General features: G+C 33.5%; 2 protein-coding genes across 3 annotated transcripts; one reads left to right on the top strand and one right to left on the bottom strand.

Annotated features, from left to right (window-relative positions):
• The first annotated feature begins 1,013 nt into the window (after positions 1-1,013).
• LOC132052792 (fasciclin-like arabinogalactan protein 11) lies at positions 1,014-2,473 on the top strand. The gene is made up of 2 exons (XM_059444474.1): positions 1,014-1,663; positions 2,051-2,473. Exons 1-2 carry the CDS (start codon positions 1,136-1,138, stop codon positions 2,264-2,266), a joined length of 744 nt encoding a protein of 247 aa, XP_059300457.1. The 5' UTR covers positions 1,014-1,135; the 3' UTR covers positions 2,267-2,473.
• Positions 2,474-13,754: 11,281 nt separating this feature from the next.
• On the bottom strand, positions 13,755-16,479 carry LOC132052793 (zinc finger protein BALDIBIS-like). Of its 2 annotated transcripts, none has more exons than XM_059444476.1 (3): positions 15,975-16,479; positions 15,453-15,846; positions 13,755-15,296 (listed from the first exon to the last, which is right to left on the bottom strand). In XM_059444476.1, exons 1-3 carry the CDS (start codon positions 16,114-16,116, stop codon positions 14,246-14,248), a joined length of 1,587 nt encoding a protein of 528 aa, XP_059300459.1. In that variant the 5' UTR covers positions 16,117-16,479; the 3' UTR covers positions 13,755-14,245. The 2 variants fall into 2 exon arrangements, with proteins under 2 accessions (XP_059300459.1, XP_059300458.1); XM_059444475.1 differs by having other exon boundaries at positions 15,453-15,852; positions 15,975-16,476.
• Positions 16,480-23,928: the final 7,449 nt, after the last annotated feature.

Consider the following 23,928-nt stretch of genomic DNA (forward strand, 5'->3'; position numbering starts at 1 on the left):
TTCGAAATCTTTATGCGCAAATTAAAGTTCTCTCGAAGGAGAACCTTTTTTTTTTTTTGAAAATATGAGAAAAACTATTTAGTTAATTACTGCATGCTTCAAACTTGAGGAAATCGCACGTTTTACCCTTCAAATGGGCTGGTCTTTTAACTTTTGCACTTTAGCAACCGAACTTATGCCTAGCAAGGAATAAAGATAAAAGTCAATGTGGGACATAATTGTGGAACATTATGAAACTAAAATATAAATGTAAGACCTGCGAAAAAATTGTTTGTTTAAAGACCAACACAAAATAAGGCATATGTTTATATTTTTGCTTCATAATATCCATAAGTTACGAAAGAGGGCCTAGTTAAAGTTTAATGAACTATAATCAACAATCGAGGATGGGCACAAATGAACAAGAACACTGCACTGAATTTAAACAAAGCTTCTTGTTTAAGTTAGTGCCAAGTCAATCATATGCTCCATAGCCTTAATTATAATATTCTAATGAGTGTAAGCAAAGCAAGCTTTAATATCTGTACATACCCACCTTCATCTCTCCAACTTTCCTAAGTTTCTAAGCAAACCATTCGCTGTAATAGTTCTTCCCAACTCCATATGTTTCTAATTAAGGTCAATATTTGACAGAAATTTGAAGATTCTAATTATATCTTGTAACCGAATAAGTAGTATATTTTAACTTCTATGTCTGACGATTTAAAATATATTTATACAATTATGTCATTCATAAGGTAATTACAAATAAATTTCTACAATGAGCATTGACTATATAACCTAATAGAAACAATAACTAACATGTTATAACATATTAGAAGTTCACGGAGCGCATAAAATATCTTTACACTGTCAGTATATAAATTAAAACATAAATCCCACAAACAGCTAAAATCTTAACCTCCAACCAAATTGAGGGATACTATACTACTAATTAGTTTTACAGTTAATATGACTTCCAACATCCCACCTACCATATAAAATTCCTATTTTCCTCTCCATAAAACCATTCTGTTTCTGCCCTATTAGCAACAAGCACCAACCATTTTTCAAAGTTCAAACTCCCAAGTGCAATTTCTCTCTATTTTCCACCCATCCATTCTTGAAAAGGAGAGAGAAAATACTCCTAACAAATATGAAGAGCTATTTTGTTTTCTCTCTTTCCCTCCATTTAGTAATTTTCCTCCATTCTTCCACCCTAACCCTCGGCCAAACTTCTGCCTCCGCCCCTGCTCCATCAGGCCCCACCAACATCACAAAAATACTCGAAAAAGCCGGTCAATTCACCACATTTATCCGGCTCTTAAGAACCACTCAAGCAGGTGATCAGATCAACACACAATTAAATAACTCAAACCAAGGAATGACTGTTTTTGCACCTACTGATAATGCATTTACCACTTTAAAAGCTGGTACCCTCAATTCACTAAGTTCTCAACAACAAGTTCAGTTAGTGCAATATCATGTACTTCCTAGTTTTATTTCAATGTCACAGTTCCAAACTGTTAGCAATCCTTTAAGGACACAAGCTGGAGACACTAGTCCCGGGGATTTCCCGTTAAATGTAACGACTTCCGGTAACCAAGTGAATGTATCTACCGGAATTGTGGATGCTACTGTGGCTAATACGATTTATACTGACGGCGAGCTTGCGGTTTATCAGGTAGATAAAGTTTTCTAGTTTTTTATTAATGAATAAAAGTGAACGTCAAAGAGAACAGTATAAGCAAGAGGGGTAACGAAAGAACCTTTACTAATTAACAAACAAAAAAAAAAAAAAAATAAGAGCTAGAAAAAAATTACTATATTATATGATCACCAGAGAATTTATAGTACACTCTATGATGATATTACAAATGGGATGCTTAAGTAATGCAAAAATATAAAATCCAGGAATAAAGTTGAGTGACCAACAAACTTCATTTGTATATGTATGAACTAAAAAAAGATAACTTGCCCATGTAAAATAAACTGATGTATTTTTCTCGTCTTCTTCTTCAAATCTGTGTAACAACACTTAATAGTTCATCACTTTTTCTTGGCTTATCAGGTAGATAAAGTGCTTCAGCCTTTGGGTATCTTTGCTTCTCCGGCTCCAGCGACTGCACTGGCGCCGGCGACTTTGAATCTGAAGAAGAAGTCTCCGGCAGCGTTGACTCCGAGCTCCGGCAACGATAATGCGCCGGCGGATTATTCCGGTGCTGATAGTGTGAATGGTGTGGCGGTGTTGGGAATTGGAGTTTTATGGACTCTGTTTTGGTTGTGACGGTTGTGATCGTCTCTGATTTCCTCAATTTGAATATTTGTGTTTTTCTCTTCTTTCCCTCTTTTTTTGGTTCCTCATTTTTCCAATTTGGATTTTCAACTGTAAGATATGAATCAAATTTTGAATTGGTGTACATTTATATATTTTTCAATTGTCTCTTGGACTGTTTTATCTAAAATTTATTCTACATGCTTTAATATTAGATAACTCATTCTTCTATCAGGATAGGCAAGAACAACAACTCAAAAAACCACACATCACCGCCTATTTATCATTTAGGTGGTATCAGCAAGATCCTACTAATGTCACGCTTTGTCATTTGACACAAGTATCATCTATTAGCTCGATTGTTACTTAGATACCACTTGTTAACATATTATAATTACCATTTTCAGCCTGTAAGGAATTGGAATTCCGCTGATAGATCTCTTGACTAAGCATTAGTTTGATCTCTGGGTCTCTCCTCTGCTTTCTCAACTTTGTAAAACAAAAATCAAACTTATTTGACTTCCCACGAGAAAATATAAAAATAGAAAAAGGAATATTTTGTACCCATGTTATTTTTTCTCTCGGACTCTCGTAATTTTTTTTACTTGAAGCAACAAAAAATACGGATAAAGGAGGCCAATAATGCATATAATTTAAAATTCATATAGTGCATTATCATATGTGCCAATCAAGTTAAAATACCAAGCCAAGATTAGCTCCTAACTTTCGACCGTAACGACAATTAATAGTAATAGTAGGTCCCAAAATTAAACAAGTTAAAGTGATTAAAATTTTAAACACCTAAACAAAAGTGACTAATTCATCTTTATAAAAGCCCAATATTTATAATGGCCCGTCAAATTGCTTTCATTTTTTTGCGCGGATTCCCTTCAAAGACACTGGTCTTTAATTTTTCGCCCTCAAATTGCTGGTCTTTAATTTTTTCCCTTCGCCTAATACCTCGAGGTTTGGGTTCAAACCCTGGATCAGTAAAAAGAAATCGCAAGGCAAAGTTTCGTAACAAAATTAGGCATTAAGGCAGAGTTTTGCAAAATCCAGCTGAGTAAAAAAAAAAATTGCCTTAATGCAAACCTCTACCTTACCGACATAACTTATGCCTTATGGGCAAAATTTTAGCTAAGTCATAACTAAAAGTCTGCTTTATGATTTTTCCTTATCGCTTATTGTACTTTAGTTATGACAATAAAAGTATGTCTCATAAGGCAAAACTTTTCTTAAGGCATAGATTTTACCTTATAAGGCAAACTTTTTAGTTATCTTTAAGGAAAAGTTAGATCTTATTGGGCATACTTTCGTGAAGTTATGTCTTATGGAGCACACTTTTAGTTAAGACATAACTAAAAGTTTACCTTGAAAAGTAAATATATATATATCAAGGCAAAGTTTTTTAAAATTTTTGACTGAATGGGAGTTCGAACCCGGAACCCATGGGGTTTAGCAGAAAGATAAAATTTAAAGACCACAAATATGAGGTGCAAAATTTAAAGATCACCGCAAAAGAATGCGAATTGCCCTCGATACTCGGGTCACTAGCCCAGTTTTTAAACAGTATCATTGGGCTGTCTAAGAATATGGGATTGTTATGTCTCCTAGCCCAATCAGAAAGGCGGGGAAGAATTCACGGGAGTATACTTGTTCAAGCTTTTAGAACCTAAAATTAGAAAGCTTATGCAAGCAAATATATTCGACTACGAAGGTAGAAACAGCAAAAAGTAAAATGATAGGTTAACAATTTAATCGGCAAAGAAAAATCACTGAAGGAGACAAAAAACCCATCGTTGTTGACCTCTTCAATTTACAACTTTTGCAAATTCTTCATTAGGTATCACTCTTAAGAGCCGATTACAAATTTCATCTCAATTATAAATGTTAGAATCTGAAATCACAAAAAAATGAGAAATATGCATCACGATTATTACGAACAACTTACTAGTTTGATAGTTGTTGAATTCGATACATCTGCTATTTGTCAAATTATGAGTATAGTGGTAAGTGGCACTATAGAACACAAAAAATATCATTTCTGTCAATTGGCAGAAAAATTTAGGTATTGTGGCGGTAAAATGAGAGAGTTTGCTAAAAGGCCACTCTCAACACTTATTTTGACAAAAGGTCATAAGTCTCAAAAAGTTTGCTAAAAGGCCACTCTCAGCACTTATTTATGACATCATCAAATGAAGTCTCCCATGTTGTCACCCCTATACCCAAAGTTTTAAAAAATACAAAACAACCCCCAACCTTCCAACATTTAATTACCCCAATTTAGCGAATTTAATTTTTTTGTTCCGTTTCCTCCAAAAGCTCGTCGCTCCCTATACTTCGCACTTTTCCGATTGCGGATTTAAAGTGGCCAAACATCCGACTTTTCATCCAAAAATTCCATTCAAAACGACGATTTTTTCCCACTTCAAATATCGTAACTTAAATCTCTTAAATCATTGCTCGAATTATTTTCACCATTGTTGTCAAAGCTCAATTATCGTGTGCCAATTACGTCGCTGCTCATCGGTAGTGGAGTTTTTTTTTGTTCTAATTCTCGTGAGTCAATTCTCCATTAAAAGAGCCATATCCTTACTTTTTTTTTTTTCGTCTTAACTGCATCGTTTCTAAGTTCTAGGCATCGACCAATTATAGACCACCATAGCAATAGTCTATTATATCTTTAGTATGCTGCTTCATCGGAGAATATGTTATAGTAGTGATGATTATATGAGCCGAATGGTGGACCCCAAAATATAATGTCGATTTGGAATTACTCGCGAGCCAGCGTAACACATCGATCACTACGCGTCGCAACGGTAGATGATAACGCATTTGGTTGAGAGCATAAAGGAAAAGCAGGGAGTTAGATCATGACCTCAAACACCGCGCATTAGTTTTATGATTAACGCTTTGCCTAGCACAAAGGAAAAGCTCACCCTTCTTTCATAACGAATGACAGGCATGTGGTATTATATATGCTTGATGTTCGTCGACGGTCAGAAGCTCGTTTTTGAGAATAAATGTTGTTGAGAGGTCTCAAGCAAATGGCCAACACGTTAGAAGACCACCCCCATCCCCACCGCAACCACAACAACAAATGGATGCAAATTCAATGCAAAACGAGAGCAATGGGCGATCATTCAATGGATACTACGATCATAATGTTGATGTCGAAGAGTATGACGGCAACAAAACCAACTGGAAGGGAAGAGAATAAAGTGTATCTCGGCATCGCAAAATCTTTTAAGCCCAAAGAACATGTAAACGGGATGAGAAACAAGTGCTCAATTTGCAAGGGAAAAGTCGGCGACAAGAAAACAACGATGTCGAACAGGCAGGATGAACTCGATGTGTATTTTTTCAATGTATTTCATTGTGCTTTTCTTGTACTTTGCAGTTTTTGGTTCTTCAATTAAATATGCTTTTCTTGTACTTTGCAGTTTTGGTTTCTTCAATTAAATATGCTTTTCTTGTACTTTGCAGTTTTTAGTTCTTCAATTAAATATTTCAGTGAATGTATTTCATTGTGTTTTTCTTGAATGTCAGTTCAATATTAATCAACTGTATAATTGTATATAATAAACCAAGACTGTGTTTTATATATCTACTTGGTATTGTAAATAATAAACTTAATATCTAGTCTATACCAGATAATGTATCTGATATATATTCGCCTTTAAAGCCCATCGACTGCTGAACCGCCAAACACCACCAATTAAAATTGAAAAAGCCTACGGTTATGTCTAATCAAACCCAATATTAAACGCTACCTCGATGCGCATTGACATGTGTCACTCACACATTAGCCATCGATTCACTAAACCGAGGTCATCAGTCTATAAATCGCCTAAGCCTATTTCAAATACACTATCTCATCTCTCTCATCACAAAAAACTCCTAAAAACTTTCTGGTCAACAATGGTGAGAAGGATTAGGAACAGAGCAAACCGTCACCCTCATTTCAGAGTACCACATCTTGAGTTCCTCCTCTTTAGGAACGATTTCCAAAGGCTCTTCAGGGGAACTCGAGAGGATGAGGAGCGGATCGAAAACCGCCATCCTTGAGACCGCGCGCATCCGCGTGCTTCTGTGCTCGAAGGCGTGGACGATGCTCCCGACAATCCCCCACCATCCCCTAGAATATTAGTTTTTAGTATATTTTTGCATAAGCTTTCGAGCCGATGAAAGTGGTAGATGGAAGTTTTTGGACTTTCATTCTTTGAAAGCTTTGTGTGGCGTTTTGGGGTTTTATTTTGTTATGTAAAAATTCACCATATTAATGAAAATAGTTTATGTTATGATCTTTGTGTTCTTACTTTATTTTTTCGTACGCTGTTGATTTAATGTTGTTTGATGAGTCGATTAATAACCAAACAACTACCATATCTATAATAACCACAAGCTAAGTTGATTAATAACCAATACAATATCTATAATAACCACAAGCTATAGCCTCTTATAGACCATCGGTATATTATAGACCAAATAACTAAAGGGGACTGTTTTGGAATGAGAAGTCTGGTGAATGTAAAGCTCATAAAAATAATTAAAAAAGATATTAAAAAAAAGTCAAACCCCAAACGCCAAACTGCGTAAATCTAAGGGACCGTGGATAGGTCTATAATATACCAAAAGTGTATAATCGCCAACGAGCATAGTATATTATAGACCAGTAAATAAAGGGGACTGTTTTGGAATGAGAAGTCTGGTGAATGTAAAGCTCCTAAAAATAATAGAAAAAAAGTTAAACCCTAAACTACGTAAACCTAAGGGACCGTAGATAAGTCTATAATTTACCAAAAGAGTATCATCTCCAACGAGCATAGTATATTATAGATACCGTAGTTTGTCTATACTCTACTACAGTTGATATATAAACCAGGCCACTACGCTTAAAAAGGCTATAATTAAATAAAATAAAATAAATAAAAAGACTTGATGCTATTTTTGCACTATATTAACACTTTATTATTATTATTATTATTAGAGTCCCCATCCATTATACACATGATCCAAAGAGCTTTAGAACAAGTAAGGATCCTTAATCATCAAATATTTGCCTAAAAAGGCTATAATTACATAAAATAAAATAAATAAAAAGACTTGATGCTATTTTAAACTATATTAACACTTGAATACATCATATTAGAGTCACCATCCATTATACACATGATCCAAAGATCTTTAGAACAAGTAATGGTCCTCCTTGGAACAAGGTTGTGCTTTGAAAACATTAGATTATTGTCAGACTTATTGGATAGTAATGTTATGATTACCATTACTTGTTCTAAAGATCTTTGGATCATGTATATAATGGATGATGACTCTAATAATAATAATCAAGTGTTAATATAGTGTTAAAATAGCATCAAGTCTTTTTATTTATTTTATTTTATTTTATTTAATTATAGCCTTTTTAGGCAAATATTTGATGATTAAGGACCATTACTTGTTCTAAAGATATTTGGATCATATGTATAATGGATGGAGACTCTAATAAAAATAATCAAGTCTTAATATAGTGTTAGAATAGCATCAAGTCTTTTTATTTATTTTATTTTATTTTATTTATTATAGCCTTTTTGGGCAAATATTTGATAATTAAGAACCATTACTTGTTCTAAAGATCTTTGGATCATGTGTATAATGGATGAGGACTCTAATAATAATAATCAAGTGTTAATATAGTGTTAAAATAGCATCAAGTCTTTTTATTTATTTTATTTTATTTAATTTAATTATAGCCTTTTTAGGCAAATATTTGATGATTAAGGACCATTACTTGTTCTAAAGATATTTGGATCATATGTATAATGGATGGAGACTCTAATAAAAATAATCAAGTCTTAATATAGTGTTAGAATAGCATCAAGTCTTTTTATTTATTTTATTTTATTTTATTTATTATAGCCTTTTTGGGCAAATATTTGATAATTAAGAACCATTACTTGTTCTAAAGATCTTTGGATCATGTGTATAATGGATGGAGACTCTAATAATAATAATCAAGTGTTAATATAGTGTTAAAGTAGCATCAAGTCTTTTTATTTATTTTATTTTATTTTATTATAGTCTTTTTAGGCAAATAGTGGCCTAGTTTATATATCAACTGCTATTTGGACTTAGGATGTTGTTGTATGGTTCATTAGCAATGTTTGCTATTTGGAAATGACTAATAGGTCTGTAGTGGGATTGAGTCTTTCATTTTGTGTGTATGTATGATGATTATTAAGAATATGAAACAAATTTTATTTATATGAGTTTGCGTATAAATCTTAGTCATAGTCTATAATAATAATCACGTCTATAATAAACATACAATATATACTCACAATCGATAATCATAAACATTAACTCAAGTCTATAATAAACAAAAGCACATTCAAATCCACAGAGCAACAACAAAGTTAAATACAAATGTTGCAATGCTTCAACCTTGTCATAAATTACCACTTAAAATAATTTGCCCGTCCAAATTCACAAGGCAACAACACCGTTGCCATAAATTATTTGTTAAAGTAAAAAACAGTTAAAACTAAGTAATAAAATTGTTTGTTATCATCCACCACACACAACTTAATTGTTATCATCCACCACACCCAAATTAATTTCCTCGACAACTGTCGACACGTACTTTGTCAGTGTGAAATTCAACATTAGCTTCATTATTAGGGACTTCTTTTTCATTCTCAGCTTCATCATTGGGGACTTCTTTTTCTACCTCAACTTCAGTAGCAGGGACTTCTTTTTCCTTCTCTCCTTCAGCAGCAGGGACTTCTTTTTCATTCGCAACTTTAGCAGCAGACTCCTTCTCAACTTCAGTAGTAGACGCAGCAGCAGGGAGATCTTGATCAGTTGGCACAGAGATATCTTGAGCACTTTGCACATGGACATCTTGAGCATTTGGCACGTCGACATGTCGAGCATTGGCTGATCAACATCAACCTCAACCTTACCAGCAGCTTCATTGAGAGTCTCCTTCTTATTCTTCTTCGCCTTCTCGAGCTTTATAATTCTTTTCCCTTCAACATAAGCGACAAAAACCTTCAAAGACTCGTCAATCTTCTTCACACGCTGCTTCAGTTGCTCATGCTCCACCTGCCCACTCGGTGCAGCACTACCCATAGATGTCCCAACACCAACATTATCTTTTGCGGCTGAATTACCACCACGATCTTCCGAATGATTATCCTCGGCCTCTTGAGTATAGTCCTCATCAAAATGCTCCATGGACTCCTTCCCCCTCCTACTAGAAGCTTTCGAGGAATTTGTTACTGTAATAAAAACAATCACGCCTTCCAGCTCACGCTCCGACTCATCAATGATTGGGTCATTATTTTTATCATCATATGGCATCAGATTTTTCATGTAATCTTGCTCCAACTCACGCACTGTAGGGATGAGGTAAGGGTGCACCATCTACAAATAAAGAAAACATTATTATTAAGCTTATCTTTTTGCTAAAAAATTAATAATAGACTCCAAATTTACACCTCGATAACTTCAGCTCTCTTAAATGGATCTCCTTCAGCGAATCGCTCCATTTTCTTTGTGTGCCACCTAAGAATCCTAGGAATAGGGAAAGGAACCTCCTATGATTTCCCAACATTCCTTTCAAGTCCAAGAAAAGCTTCATATGCCCAGACCTATGATCACATAAATAAAAACTGAGTGAAAAATAAACCAGATACGAACACATCTTTCGCATCGGTGGTTTATAATATTTACCATGAATGCCTGCGGGAAGCCATAGAGAGCATATGATGTAACCCTTTTCTCCCCGTGCACTTGGTGGTGCTTGGGAATGTCTATCTTGTTCTTCAAGTAGTCCAGAGTGAGTTCAAATGATTCCTTTCCCCAAGGATAGCTATTAAAGAACTCCAAATCGTCTGCCATTTTTATCGTGTCATGATCCACACCTCTCGACACATCTTTTGTGGCAAACGCAATATTGTGTGCGAAGCCACACTAGACAACATTTGAGCTTTTCCTCTTTGGTCGACCTTAGGTTCTCCGATCGCCGCCAATGGCTTTTCTACGAAATCTTCTATCGCGACAAACTTTTGTGCAGAACGTGCTCCTTTCTTAAGTTCCCTTTCCTTCTCTCGTTGGGATATGATCCACGGTTTAGACCGATGATCAAAGCAAACTCATTCAAGACAAAACACACGGGCTTGTCATTCACCAAGAACCAAATCTCGCTTCTTATGAACCACATGACGAAGAACCGTATAGCGCACCAACATTCCACCGAATCTATCAAGTGTTCCGATATTTTTCTTAAGTGACCAAAACAGGAATGCATGAACATTTTCCTAAGTTTATGATCTTTTATCAATGTTATAAAATTAGCAAGCAATGTCAGCCTACTCTTAACCGAAACTTTTGCTGGAAACGATTCGTAATCATCCAACCAATTGATCAGACCATACTTGTCAACGTCAATTGTCCTTGCACAATATGGCAACGACAAGGGATCAACATTTTCATCACCACCAGACTCCTCAGAAATATGGGGATCATCTCTTTCACCTTCCTCGACACTATACACATCGTTATTCTCCTCCGAGTACGCTTCATTTTCAGGTTCTACGCTTTTTTCTTCTTTTACCTTCTCGACTAACTTTTCTACCTTTTCTTTTTCTATCGTCAGATGTGGCCCTAGAACGGTTTTGAATTATGTGCCCTCCTCTCCTTTAGTTCTAACCATTTTTATAATCTATATACAAAAAACATAGTGACATTGATCAGCCATGACAAAAAACAAGAATAATCGACCAAAAGTCTATTAATAGACCATACTTTACAAAAAGCAAAAACAAAAAAACAAAGACCGAGACAAGCAATATGAGTAGAATTAACACATATTTCTAGCAAAAAACAGGCGAAACTTCCAAAATTTTGAAAAAAAAAAATCTCAAGTTTATGAACACTGGGGTTCTATCGAGTTCGTAAAATAATAACAACTTTCATGGCAAAATGGAGCTCTAAATGCTCTGGAGGAGTTGCTAAATTAAAGAAAATGCCTGAAATGGACGGCAGGAACGTTACCAAGTTTGGGGAAGAGGGAGAATTCAGATAGAAACTTCAATTTTTTTTAGAGCGGGAGTTGGGAACAAGCGGGGAGAGAGAAGGGGCTTTTGTATATTTTAATAATAAGTGAAAGGGGACTTAAGTGGATAAGTTGTAAACTCCCAAAGTTTTTAAAATTATATAGTGACCCTGGGGCCACAACCCTTAACCCTAAAATGAAAAAATAAAGGAAAAAGAAAATGAGTGGCCCTTTTGCAAATTAAATCAAGGGAGTGGCTTCTTTGCCAAATACTCTCCGGTAACACAAGTGGCTAAGGTAGGTTACGTTCGATCCATGCCATTTTGTCTCTCACTCACCCAACCTGAAAATAGAAAAAGAAAAATGTCCAAATTTACTCCTTTTTAGCAAACATAATCGTTATGTGTAGTTATCATTGTCAAAGGTGGAATTATGATTTAAACCTTATGATTTTTACAGGAAATTCAAGCTAATATATCTATATGAAATTATAATTGTGTTCCCAATTAAATATTTTTGAAATATAAATTTTCCAGAGCCCATTAATAACACTCTAAATCTGCCTCTATGATACATCTGAGTTGTAAGAGCCATATTGCACAGTGGGAAAATAAAAAAGAGAGAAAGAAGGGAGAATCAAAGATCTACAAAGGAAGGAAGAAAAAAAAAAATACAAGAGAGAAAAATATACGGACATTGTTTACCTAACCTAGGTAGGAAAATGAAAGCGAATGTCGAGGCTACCTAATACAAGTAGCTTTGACTACCTGCTTAAAACATACAGTTTGACAATCAGTTGGAAATTCGAAGCAGTTGAATAAACAATGTCATAATTGAATGCTAGGGCTTTATGCTCGTCTTGTTTTTTCACACACCGTCTCTCTCGATCAATTCAATTTCCAACCTAACTATCTCCATGCAGGATTATTTCCATGCACATACGTTCTCAACGAGAAGCATAATCACCCTTAACAACTGATCGAATTACTCCAAGAAAAAAAGGTCACTTCGCGATCGTCCATTAATTGATTACTAGAGGACCATCCAATGCTTAATTATAAATATGGACTTAAAGCCGAAATGCTACTCTCCTAATTGTCTTAAAAATAATTGTGGTTTGAGAATGAGGGTTTTAATTGATATTTCAGTATGAATTTGGATGTCAATTTCATAAAATTTTAGAAATTAAGTACATATTCTGCACTTAGATTAAAGTAGTAACAATTACACATATTTTTATACTTAGATATTTAAAGTATTTGAAAAAGACACGTAAGTATTAAAAGAAAAAATATTGACTCTCCATAAAGTAGAAACAATGTCAAATTACAGTAGAACTTTATGTTACTCCCGCATCATTAAGAAAAATGATTGATTATATATGTCCTGATGAAGGGAGTATCATATTTTCAAATTACAGTAGCACTTCTATTTTTATTACTACTAAAAAGGAGGTGACACGAGTTGCTTCCTGCATCATTAAGAAAAATGATTAATTATGCCCTGATGATGACATTATAACCAGGGTTTTGGAGTTTAGAAAGAGATAAATTATTGATAATTAAACTAGCTGGTGTTTTAAACTTGTCTTTTGGCTCATATAAGAGCTGGAATGATTTTGATATCTCCCTCCGCATGCTGACAAGCAACAGACAAAGGAGTTAGCACGTTCGAAATTAAAGAGCTATAGACCGAGATCTCTATGAGAGAAATCACAAGAGACCTCATTTAAACCGCGTTTACACCCTTGTTCTTTTGCAGTTAAATCATCCGATGTTCAAAGTCCATTTCCTCATAAAAAGAGTTATCCATTATCAGGACTCGAATACAACACCTGTAATTAAGAGTGGGAAGATTTCAACCATCCATTACACCCCGACCGTTGGTAATTTTTACCCTTGTTATGGTAATTGTGGTCTTAAGCCTTAAAATCATGAGGTCCAAAGCAAAATATTCAGTATAGAACGAAATACTGATGCTAATCCTGTGCACAAATTGAACATTTGCTTTCTAGAACTTAAAGAGCAATCTAGGAGAAAAATATAGTCAAATAACAGAATCACGTGATAATCGTATGAGAGTAGAGTAAAGTGTCCAAATAGAGTCGAATTCAGGATTTTAATTTTATGAGTTCAGAACTCGAGTTCCAACAACTGAATCCATCAACTTGTTTGAGTTCTGGATTCATATTTTAAAATTTTCAGCCATTTCAGTGGGGTTTACACAAATAAATCTAGATCAAGACTGAAATTTATAAGCTCAAAAACCATACCTATGCTACTAGATCTATCCGCCCCCGAGCACAATTTATGACAACCGCCAAGACTATTGGGCAACCTTTCTATCGTTCAAAAGTTTTAATTCAACGAAAGACAAGGCATGGACCTCTTCATGAAGAAACATAAACATAAAAAGGTAGAAGTAAAATGCTTATACCAACCAAAATTATTCAAAAATATAAGATTCAGAATATGGCAGTGAACCTGGAGAGTCACAGGTTTGCAGTAATCAATTGAACACTCGAAAGGAAAAATTGTAAAAAAAGCAGAAATATTTCTACACGAGGAAAAAAGCTTGACTTGTGATTGTCAAGTCCCTTTTATCAAATCTCTTCCAACATTCAGTGGACCCCTTTCTCTGACAATTCACAAGATCCCTCGAAATTGCTGCTCTTGCTTCCTCCTCCTCTTTCTCTCTCTCATGAAGATTGAAGCTTTTGGCCTTGTTCCAACTTTTTTACACTCTGAACATTGTATCATTCCACTGTAGTGAAAATCCTTGAATTAATAGCTCCCACAAGTTTGGACCTTTAGAGTAATTCCATTCAGTATGAGTACTGAGCTTTTATTATCCGCATACATTAACTTTTTGCATATGTATACATATTTCGAGTCGAAAACAACAGGTTCAGTTGAACCCAATGGAGCAACCTTAGATCAGTGACTTCCATTGTACTGGCTTAATCCCATGGCTGAACTGGAAATATTCTGGAACTTGGCCAGCTCATCTTTTGATAAAAAAGGACTGCTTTCATTTCTTCCTACACCAAGAAAATCTCTTGTTAAGCTTCCTTCAATAGCTTCATTTCTACTCAGATTTACTTGCTTCCCTTTGTTCAAAAAAGGATCTGAACTCTTTCCACTTGCATTAATACCATCTAAAGAACTCGAGCTCATATCCCCGAACAACAGCCTATTTCCTTGATTAACATTTGGAGTCAAAGATGAAACTGTTGACGGAGAGTTCATCATTAAGCCATTCAAATTCTGATCATGAGCAGCAAATTGTCCTTGTCCATTGCTTTTAGAGAAAGACGAGCCCATTAACCCAAATCCAGTGCCAAAGAGGGCCGAATTGCTCCTCGTTGATCCCATTTGGGCTGCTTTTTGCAATAGTGCAGTAGCCGACATATTTGTTGTTGTTGTTTCTTGGTGATGATTGTTATTGTAGTACATTGAATTTATTGTCTCCGACAAATTTCTTTTGTTCTCTTCTTCCTCTTTTAGCAGTACTCTTGAAGGAAGTTGAGATGAGGAAGAGCCAATTCCAGAATCATCATTACCACCACCACCACCACCATTAATGAACCATTGTTGATTATTGTTATGAGCCGCCATTTGGACCAATTCATGATGAGGCAAGTTGCTAGTAGTCGAGCTTGATGATGCTACTAAGAAATCATTACCTGAATTTGGATTCATATTATTGTCCAACCAAAGTGGTATCCTTGGTTTTTGTCCATCAACATTATTGAGCTGATGATGATGACTAATTGCAGGGTCCAATCCAAGTCCCATAAACTCAGGCCTAAATAAATTAGAACCAAATTGGGGATTTCCACTGTGCTGAAGATTATTACTAAATCCCCCATGCAACAATATTTCATTTCTGAAATTCAGATTTGTTGCACTTGGAACTGAAGTACATCGTGCACTTTCTTCCGCTAATGCATCACAAAATGCTCGATGTGTTATAAAGCTGTCCTTTCTGTTCAATTTCAAGTTAGTAGCATTAAATTTCACATAGATTTAATTTACTACCGCATATATTTCCTCAATTGACTAATCTTAGGATTGTCCATTTATATTCTCTAATGTACTAGATGTAATAAATTCAACTAGAAATGATAAGGATGTTTGATACCTGGAGAAAAGTGTTCCACAATCACATTTATATTCTCTCGTGCCACAAATCTTAGTATGGGCTTTCCAATCAGATTGAACTGCATATTTCTTTGAACATTTCTCGCACTTCCACTTCTTCTCACCATGTTTTCTCGAATAGTGTTTTTTAATACCTGTTAAATCCCCGAGAGCTCTGGATGGATCGTGGTGGATACAGGTCTTTTCGGGGCAAATATAAACTTTCTTCTTGATCACTTCATTTTTGTTCCTTTGCTTTAGCTTCCATGGCAAGTTGTGACCTCTTCTATGGAGTTGTAAATTCTGGTCCCTCTGGAAACCCTTGTTGCAGATTTCACATAAGAATCGATTCGTCGCCATCAGTGATTTAGGTGATAGTGCTATCACTTCTGCATCTGGATCTGTTAAATATCAACAAAAAAGAAAGAAAGAAAAAAAAAAAAAAGCAAATCAATTATGACAAACAAACAAAGGAGTCTTGAGAATAACCTTGTTGAGATATAATATAATAAACTTTGATTACCTGGTTTTCCTGGGAGGTTTCTTTTTCTTTTGGCAGATGGATTTGAATTAGGGTTTGGATTATTACTACTAGGGTTTGAGTTCGAGTTTGAGTTTGGATCTTGAATGAAAGCTAGGGAAGAAAGTCCATCATCAGACATCATTTTTGCAGCTAAAATTTGGACTGAGAAGAGTTGGAGAAGAAGAAGGAGGAGCTTAAGTGAGAAGGAACCAAAAAAAAAACAGCTCAGCTTTCAGAAGAAACCAAAGATTTTGCTGAAAACAGCTAAATCCCAAGATTACACTGTATAAGCTAAATCCAAAGTTAACAACTAGACAAAATAATGGTTACAAACTGCACGATTCCATCCACAGACTATTTCCTCTTCTTCTTCTTACAGAGGTTCTCTGGTATTCACTTTGTGTTTGAATGTTTAGCAGCAAAAACTACCATACAATATCATGGCCATACAAATAATTTTCCTTTCTCTCTCTATCTCTATCTCTATTTTATTCCTTATCTTATACGGCTTTTCTCTCTATAGTCGGTTAGACATAGACTCAAAGTGGACCACTCCACCCTCCCCCCAAAAAAGACCCTGTAAAAATATTGAGTTTACCTTCTACAAACTGATTGAAGTGTAAAAAGGTCTTTACATTATTAATTCGTCATTTAAATAAATATTGAAAATGATAGAAATAAGGTATGTATGCTTGTTACATATCGTTTCAGATGTATCGTGTTGTATTATATTATATTGTATTGTACTGACATGATGAATGAAAGTTCGGATAGTTAAACCGTTTTCCGTCATTTAATAATGCCACGCATCAAGAATCTAAAGACTAGCCTTGCGATATTACAAAGAAAAAGTAGAGTACGCAATAAATTAATTATAAGAAAAAAGGTTGGGTAAAGGGTAAAGTTAGATTGTTAAATAATAAGTAAGGGGGCAATGAAAAAAAAAAAAAGTAACCACCTACGGACCAAATCTATAGTTTACACTGGATGAGTGAAGGGTATATACGGTATGAGACCTCTAGCTACAGTATTTACATGCATTTATATGTATTTCCAACTTAATCTGAAGATAATTACATATACCATTCTCAAAATATAAAATCAGTAATTAAATTTTTTTTTTTTTTTTTTTATCTTATGTTAAAATATGATTGTCAATTTTTTCAAGGTTACATTTAACTTACACTGGGCACTGGGGTGAGTGAAGGGAATAACAGTCTGAGAATATTGTAGCAACAGTAGTTTGTACATGCAAATGTTTGAATTTTTTTTCAACCTAAATTCAAAGATTCCGCTTTTGAGTTATGCACCCTTTTTATGGCTTTTCATAGTGACGCTAGGAGGTGTCACATTATACAACAACGTAATAATGAGGAAAAGTAAAAAAGAAAATAGACAGAATCAAAAGTTAGATCTGCCTAAGGAGGAAAAGGGGGTTGCCTTTACAGCCATTCATAAGGTAGAAATGATTATGCCATTATTGGTTTTTGGACCCTTGGTTACTGAGAAAGAGAAAACAGGGACGAAAAATCCAAAAATAAAAGGAAAGAGATAGAACATAATGCATATGCTCCCTTAGTACGATGTCGTCCCGTGAAGTCCCAGCTGGAAAATATTATATTGCATTTGAGTGGGAGAATTAGGTGGGTGCACTGTGGGCCCAATATGTACTACTATATCCCTAGTTATTTTTACTGTTTATTTTAGTTAACGACTTCTCTTTGTGAAGGTAAATGTTACAATTGGTTGAGGGAACACGTTGTAGCTTTTCTTACATAATTTCGTATACCCTAATTACTTAAATTTTGAGGTTAAATTAGACTTAAGAGTTAACTTTTCACGGAAATTACTTATTTTTTCCCTCCACCCGTATCATTTTATCTGAAAGCGTTACTCTTTTTATAGTTAAACTATTCATCCTTTGGCTACGTTTTCTCAAATTCTTTTTTTAAATATTTCAAACTATTATCTACATTGATTATTAGTAGTAGTAGTATTCATGTAAATTTGAAAAGTGTAAACTTTATCCTTAAAAACTTAATAAAATCATGCCTGAATTCACACAGACAATAGATAGTTTAACTTTCTTATTGTGAATTATGTTACATGAGACGAAAGGAGTACAAATTATGACAATTTATTTGGTTAACTTTATTAGCTAAAATGAGTATACTAACAGCAGTACAAATTATGCTTCTAATAATATAAAGTAATGTGGTATTTATCAGTAGTACAACACTGTTACTTTGTATTATCTGATTATAAAAAGTAATTGGAGTTGTTCTATCTGTACATAGAAATGGTTGTATACTAGGAGAAAGAGAGAAATAGGATCCGAGGTCGACGGAGAAGAGGTGGCTGGTGTCTCTTGCAATGTCGAGTGGCTAATTGGACACTATATATATATATATCCAAATCCAACTACAGCGCCACACCTGTGTTTTCGGAAATTGGTCGTCCCCTTACTTTCCACTCCATAGGCAAAGTCAAAATTTAAAAATTTAAAAATACTGAATTTATCATCGAATGCATAGCTTGTTTTAAGTATTCGATCCACAATTAATTAATATTTATATTTATAATAGTTTCCTAATACAAGTTTCGAATTTAAATAAAAAATAGTGCATTAATAATTAGTATAGTATTATTATTGTAGCTCTGCTCCTGCTTCGCAAGGTAGTATATACTACTCCATAGTAGTACAATTACCCCCTTTCTCCTGTATTTAACAGTATTGTGATGGTGATGTTGAGGTATAATTAAAAGACAGATAAAGAATTAATAATGTGAATATTCATCCATATCAGACTCAATCACCTCACCAGAAAGGCAGAAACTCTCCCTCTTTCGGTTTTAGGGTCCCCCTCTCTGCTGTTTGATTATTGTCGTATATAACACCAGTTACTGGCAAATGCTAAATGGACCATCGACGTCCCGTTTTCCAAAATTCTTACTGTTTACTACTACAGTTCCTTTTTTCTTTTTCCTTTGCATCTATATCCTGTAAGTACGTACTAATATAATATACTCTTTTCTGTTTCAATTTATGTAAATCTATTTTTCTATTAGTCTGTGTAAAAAAAATGATCACATGATCACTTTTTAAATTTGAAAATAATTTACTTTTATGCAATGATTTTAGCCATAAAAAATGTATGTGACTCATTTAACACCACAAATTTAAAAGTCTTCTCCTCTTTTTTAAACTTTATGTCCAGTCAAATAGGTTCACATAAATTGAAACAGAGGGAGTATAGACTGTACAGTAATATTCCTTTGTTTGGTTTAAAATTTAAAGAAGGGAATGGATGGCAACCAGCCCGCTCCAAAACCCAGTTCTATCAGGGCAACCGGCAAAGGTTAAGGAACTCCTAAGCTTCAATGACGTTTGATTAGAAACTTAGCTGCATCGAATGTCTTTGTGGTCTACTAAATACATAATATGTTTTTACATGAAGATGTTAATTAGTTAATATGGAATATATAATTTTGTAAATAAGATAAGTTATATGCTATAACAGGTAAAGATGACCCGTTAATATAAAAAAAATTACACTGATGGTATAGATTCAGGGGCGGATCCACCCTATAGGTTGGGGGTGGCATGGCACCCCCTCGATAAATAAATTTTTTATATATTTATGTTGTAATTTGCTTAAATTAGGTTAAATATTTGATCCCGCTAAATTTGAAGAATAAATTAGACAAAGGTGTCACTATTTGGTAGACAAGTTTGAATCTATCTTGAATATTTTTTCGACTCCCATTTTTCTTTGCGCTTTTTACTTCCTTTGTACCAGTAATTTCCTTTTCGTCCCTCCCAATTTTCTATATTATCTTTTTGTTATTTATATTGTCTTTCCTCTTTTCTATTATTTTATATGTGATCTCTAGCGAGAACACACGAATAGAAACTTCAAAATTCCTTAAATTAAGTATTTCTCTTAATCTCAAATCTGTGAGTATTTAAATCGAAAAACTTGGGTCACAGATCAATGGGAATTTTGGATTGAGATCAAATTCCTTTTTTTTTTTTAAATAATTTCTTTTGTTTATTACTCCCTTCCTCTATGTTTTCTAGTCTATATTTGACTTGGGACAATCTTAATAAGCAATAAATAAATAAGAAATGAATTGGAGTACTTAATAATAAGGGTAAAATAGGTATAAAATGATAAATTATGTCTTGGTTTATCAAACTATATAACTTACAAGTAAAAGTGGACATATATTTTTAGTATAATGGACAAATAAAAATGGACGGAGGGAGTGTACTATAAAAATTTATGCTATTCTATAATTATTAAATTCAATTTAAATCACTTTACTACTTAAATTGTGATGGAAATTTAAGTCGCTTAGAAAAAAACATGAAATTTATGATTTATTTTTGAGAACTTGTAGTTTATCTAATTCTACATTTACTTATGGGGAGTATTTACCTATTGAAGAGTTTTTCTATTATTTTTCTTATTTTGATTGGCGTAATTCCCTTATTGAAGATGTTGTTTTACTTATGCAATTTTTTAATATACATAAGAGATGCAAGTCCCTTGGTGAAAATGTTGATTTTACTTCTGTTGTTAATGGGTGTTAATGAGTGTGATTCCTTGTTTAAGATGCTAATTATGTTCGTTTTTTGATTTTTGAGGTGTAATTTTCATATTTGTAAATAAATAAATAAAAGCCTATTAAGTTGAGCCGAATAAACTAAAAAGAGATGGGTCAAATTTAAATACACGTTCCTAACAAGATGTACATTGAAGAAAATTGTGGCACCCGCCACCTTCAAATCCTAGATCCGCCTCTGTATAGACTACTTCAATTCTTAATTAATATATTTCTTCTCGATTGAACACTTAACTGTAGTAACTAAATATGCTTTTTGTAAAGGTCGATTGCAGGAGCAACATATACTGTGACGTTTTTATTATTTCATCCTATATATGGCAATACCACTACTCTATGTTCTGTTCACCTCATATGAATGTCTTTTACAAACACACATATCTTTTTCCTTATATCCAAAAGACTATGCACCTGTGAGATCGATATATAGGTGACCATTTTCAGAGTGGTGAATTTCGTTCTTTCGTTAAACTGTAATTAATTAATGGCAATATATATATATATATATATATATATATATATATATATATATATATATATATATATATATATATAATAAATATGATACGAGAATAAACTTTGGCTTTTAAGTCCATCCTAAAAGCTAATTCATGAGATGATAATTGCTCAGTATTATATAAGGATATCAAATAATTCATCACCCATCGATATGGGAATTTAATATATTATCCTGCACATCTATGGCTATACATCTGAAGCGTGAACAATATAAGCGGGGGCTAACACCAGATAAATCATGAACCGTGATAAAATTTGTCTCAATTATATATCATGAGATAAGAAATAAATCTTGCGCCAAAATCTGTTGCATGCATAAAATACAGATTGGGGAAAAGGAGTAAAAAGATACAGGGAAAAGCCAATCTTAAGATTTTATTTACCTCTACAGGATATGTCTATCCAACATGGTACTGCCAACATCGACTTTAATCAACCAAATGTACACTAACTATTTTATAGTAAAGTCACTAGGATTTTAATATACAGTAGGTGCACATGGAATCTGAAACTTTAGCTGGTTTTGCACATATCTATATAACCAAAGGTATCTCTATCTTTCGCTCTTTAAATAAAATGATGGAAAATAAGGGGACCATAGTTTACCCAACCACTTTTGGAATTAAGCTCTCGGAGTTTACTATTTAGGAATACATGTATGAATATTTTTTTTTCATATATCTAATTCTTTGTAAATTCTTGAAGAGAGGGACACCCAAACAACCTCACCTAATCTCATCCTCTTTGGATCTTTTACTTAACCCAAATTCTCTTGGGAAAGCCAGAAATATATTACGAAAATGACATGACCAGCTACACATCACCCAAACCATACAGTTAAATTGAATTTAAGGAATATATGCTGACGGTACAAAGTACCTTTTACACTATTAAGATAAGTTTAATCGCCGGTTATTATAATTCATGAATTTATATTATATGTATTGAGGTATAATTTCTTTATACTATCGTTATATAGCTATAATTTGCCGATTGTAATAAATTGTTTACAATGTTCCATAGGATAATTACTTAACATATATGGTCAAAATAAAGTTATTGATACTTAATATGTCAAATAAATTGAAAGTGTTAAAAAGTTTTTATACAGTTTTGAAGATATCAATTTACGTTTTAACATAGCAATTATAAATAATGTTTACACAATCAATATCATTAATAATATTAACATGTAATAAGTAATTTGTTCAGCTTATTATGTGCAATTACTTGAGATTATTTTTTAGGTTATAATTTGATAGTGCAAAAAATACTAAGCGAATAGAATAAGAAAAAAAATATATTAAAAAGAAGTTAAAACTCTTAAATTAATGTCTGTATTTCCATATAACACGACAAATTTGACATTCCTTCGCCCGGAGAAACAATTCCCTCCCATGTTGTTGTATAAATCAAACATGTTTTTGTTATCTTTGTTCCGTATCTTGTGTCTGGTGACAAGACATGGAAAAAAAAAAATATCTCACATGCAGCTTAAACATATATAGACGAGAAGATTGGATATTGGATACCTTTTGAAATATTGGTATTTACTCTTTTGGCCAAAATAATGTAAGTAGTTGCCACTTTAATTTTCACTTCCTTAAAGTTCTATATTATAAATAAGGAAAAATTAGGTGTTATAACTACTTTTAGTACATAATTAGTGATATTAACTACTTTTTGTTTTAATTACTAATAATAACTAAATACTTTTTGAATTTAACTAATATAGCTACACAGTAATTTTCAGTTACTGGTGCACAAATACACCTAAAATTTAGCGCTCCCAATCTCATATCCTCCTTTTAATCGTAACAATATTAATCACTTAATATACATTATCATTCTCTCTCCTTTTTCTATTCTTACTCACTACCCATTTCAGATTTTTCATTTCTCAAATCCCTAAAAAAAATTCTCTCTCCTTCTATCAACCACCACCACGACGGTGTAACCGCTCTCTCTCAAATTTTTTTTGGTTTCCATGATTTCAAGTTTTGTGGACAAATTAAACATAAGAAGGCAATTAACCTTTCCATTTTTTTTTAATGTGAATGATGTTCCAACTAGAATGATCATTCATTATGGTTGACAGCTTATCTCTCATTGTGGGCAAGTTGTAGCTGTAAATGCCAAGACTTTTGGGCTGTGCACCAGTGTCCATAAATTTGGACCGAGTTGCATTTGCTCTGTGGCTAGGGTTTTTTTGGTGGTCTAGGATTTTTTAGGGTTTTGAGAAGATGAAAAATATATGTATTTGTGTATGTTCTATGATATAGTTACCAATTGTTTGTGGTTGGTGGTGTATTTATGTAAGTTTTTCTATATTTTTGTGTATTTTGTTCAAATTAATTTCATTCATCTAGTTTCAAATACATGAGTGGCGAAAATACATTGTAAGTTTTCTATATATTTGTGTATTTTGTTCAAATTAATCCATCAAATACATGTGTGATGCAAATTGTTACTCACACAAATACATGAGATTTAATATAAAAATACATGGGGTTTGATTGGTAACTTCAAGTACATTGGTTATGCTATCAAATACATATGTAAATCAAAACGAAATGAATATTGAAAACTTCAAATACATTACCGCTAAAATACATGGGTGATGCAAATTGTTAATCACACAAATACATGAGATTTAATATAAAATACATGGGGTTTGATTGAAAACTTTAAATACATTAGTTATGCTATCAAATACATGGGTAAATCAAGAACGAAATCAATATTGAAAACTTCAAATATATTGGCTGTTGAATGTTTTCAAATTTTGAATTTTTGATTTTTTATG

The sequence above is a fragment of the Lycium ferocissimum genome, chromosome 4, assembly GCF_029784015.1.
Source record: "Lycium ferocissimum isolate CSIRO_LF1 chromosome 4, AGI_CSIRO_Lferr_CH_V1, whole genome shotgun sequence".
Taxonomy (NCBI): domain Eukaryota; kingdom Viridiplantae; phylum Streptophyta; class Magnoliopsida; order Solanales; family Solanaceae; genus Lycium; species Lycium ferocissimum.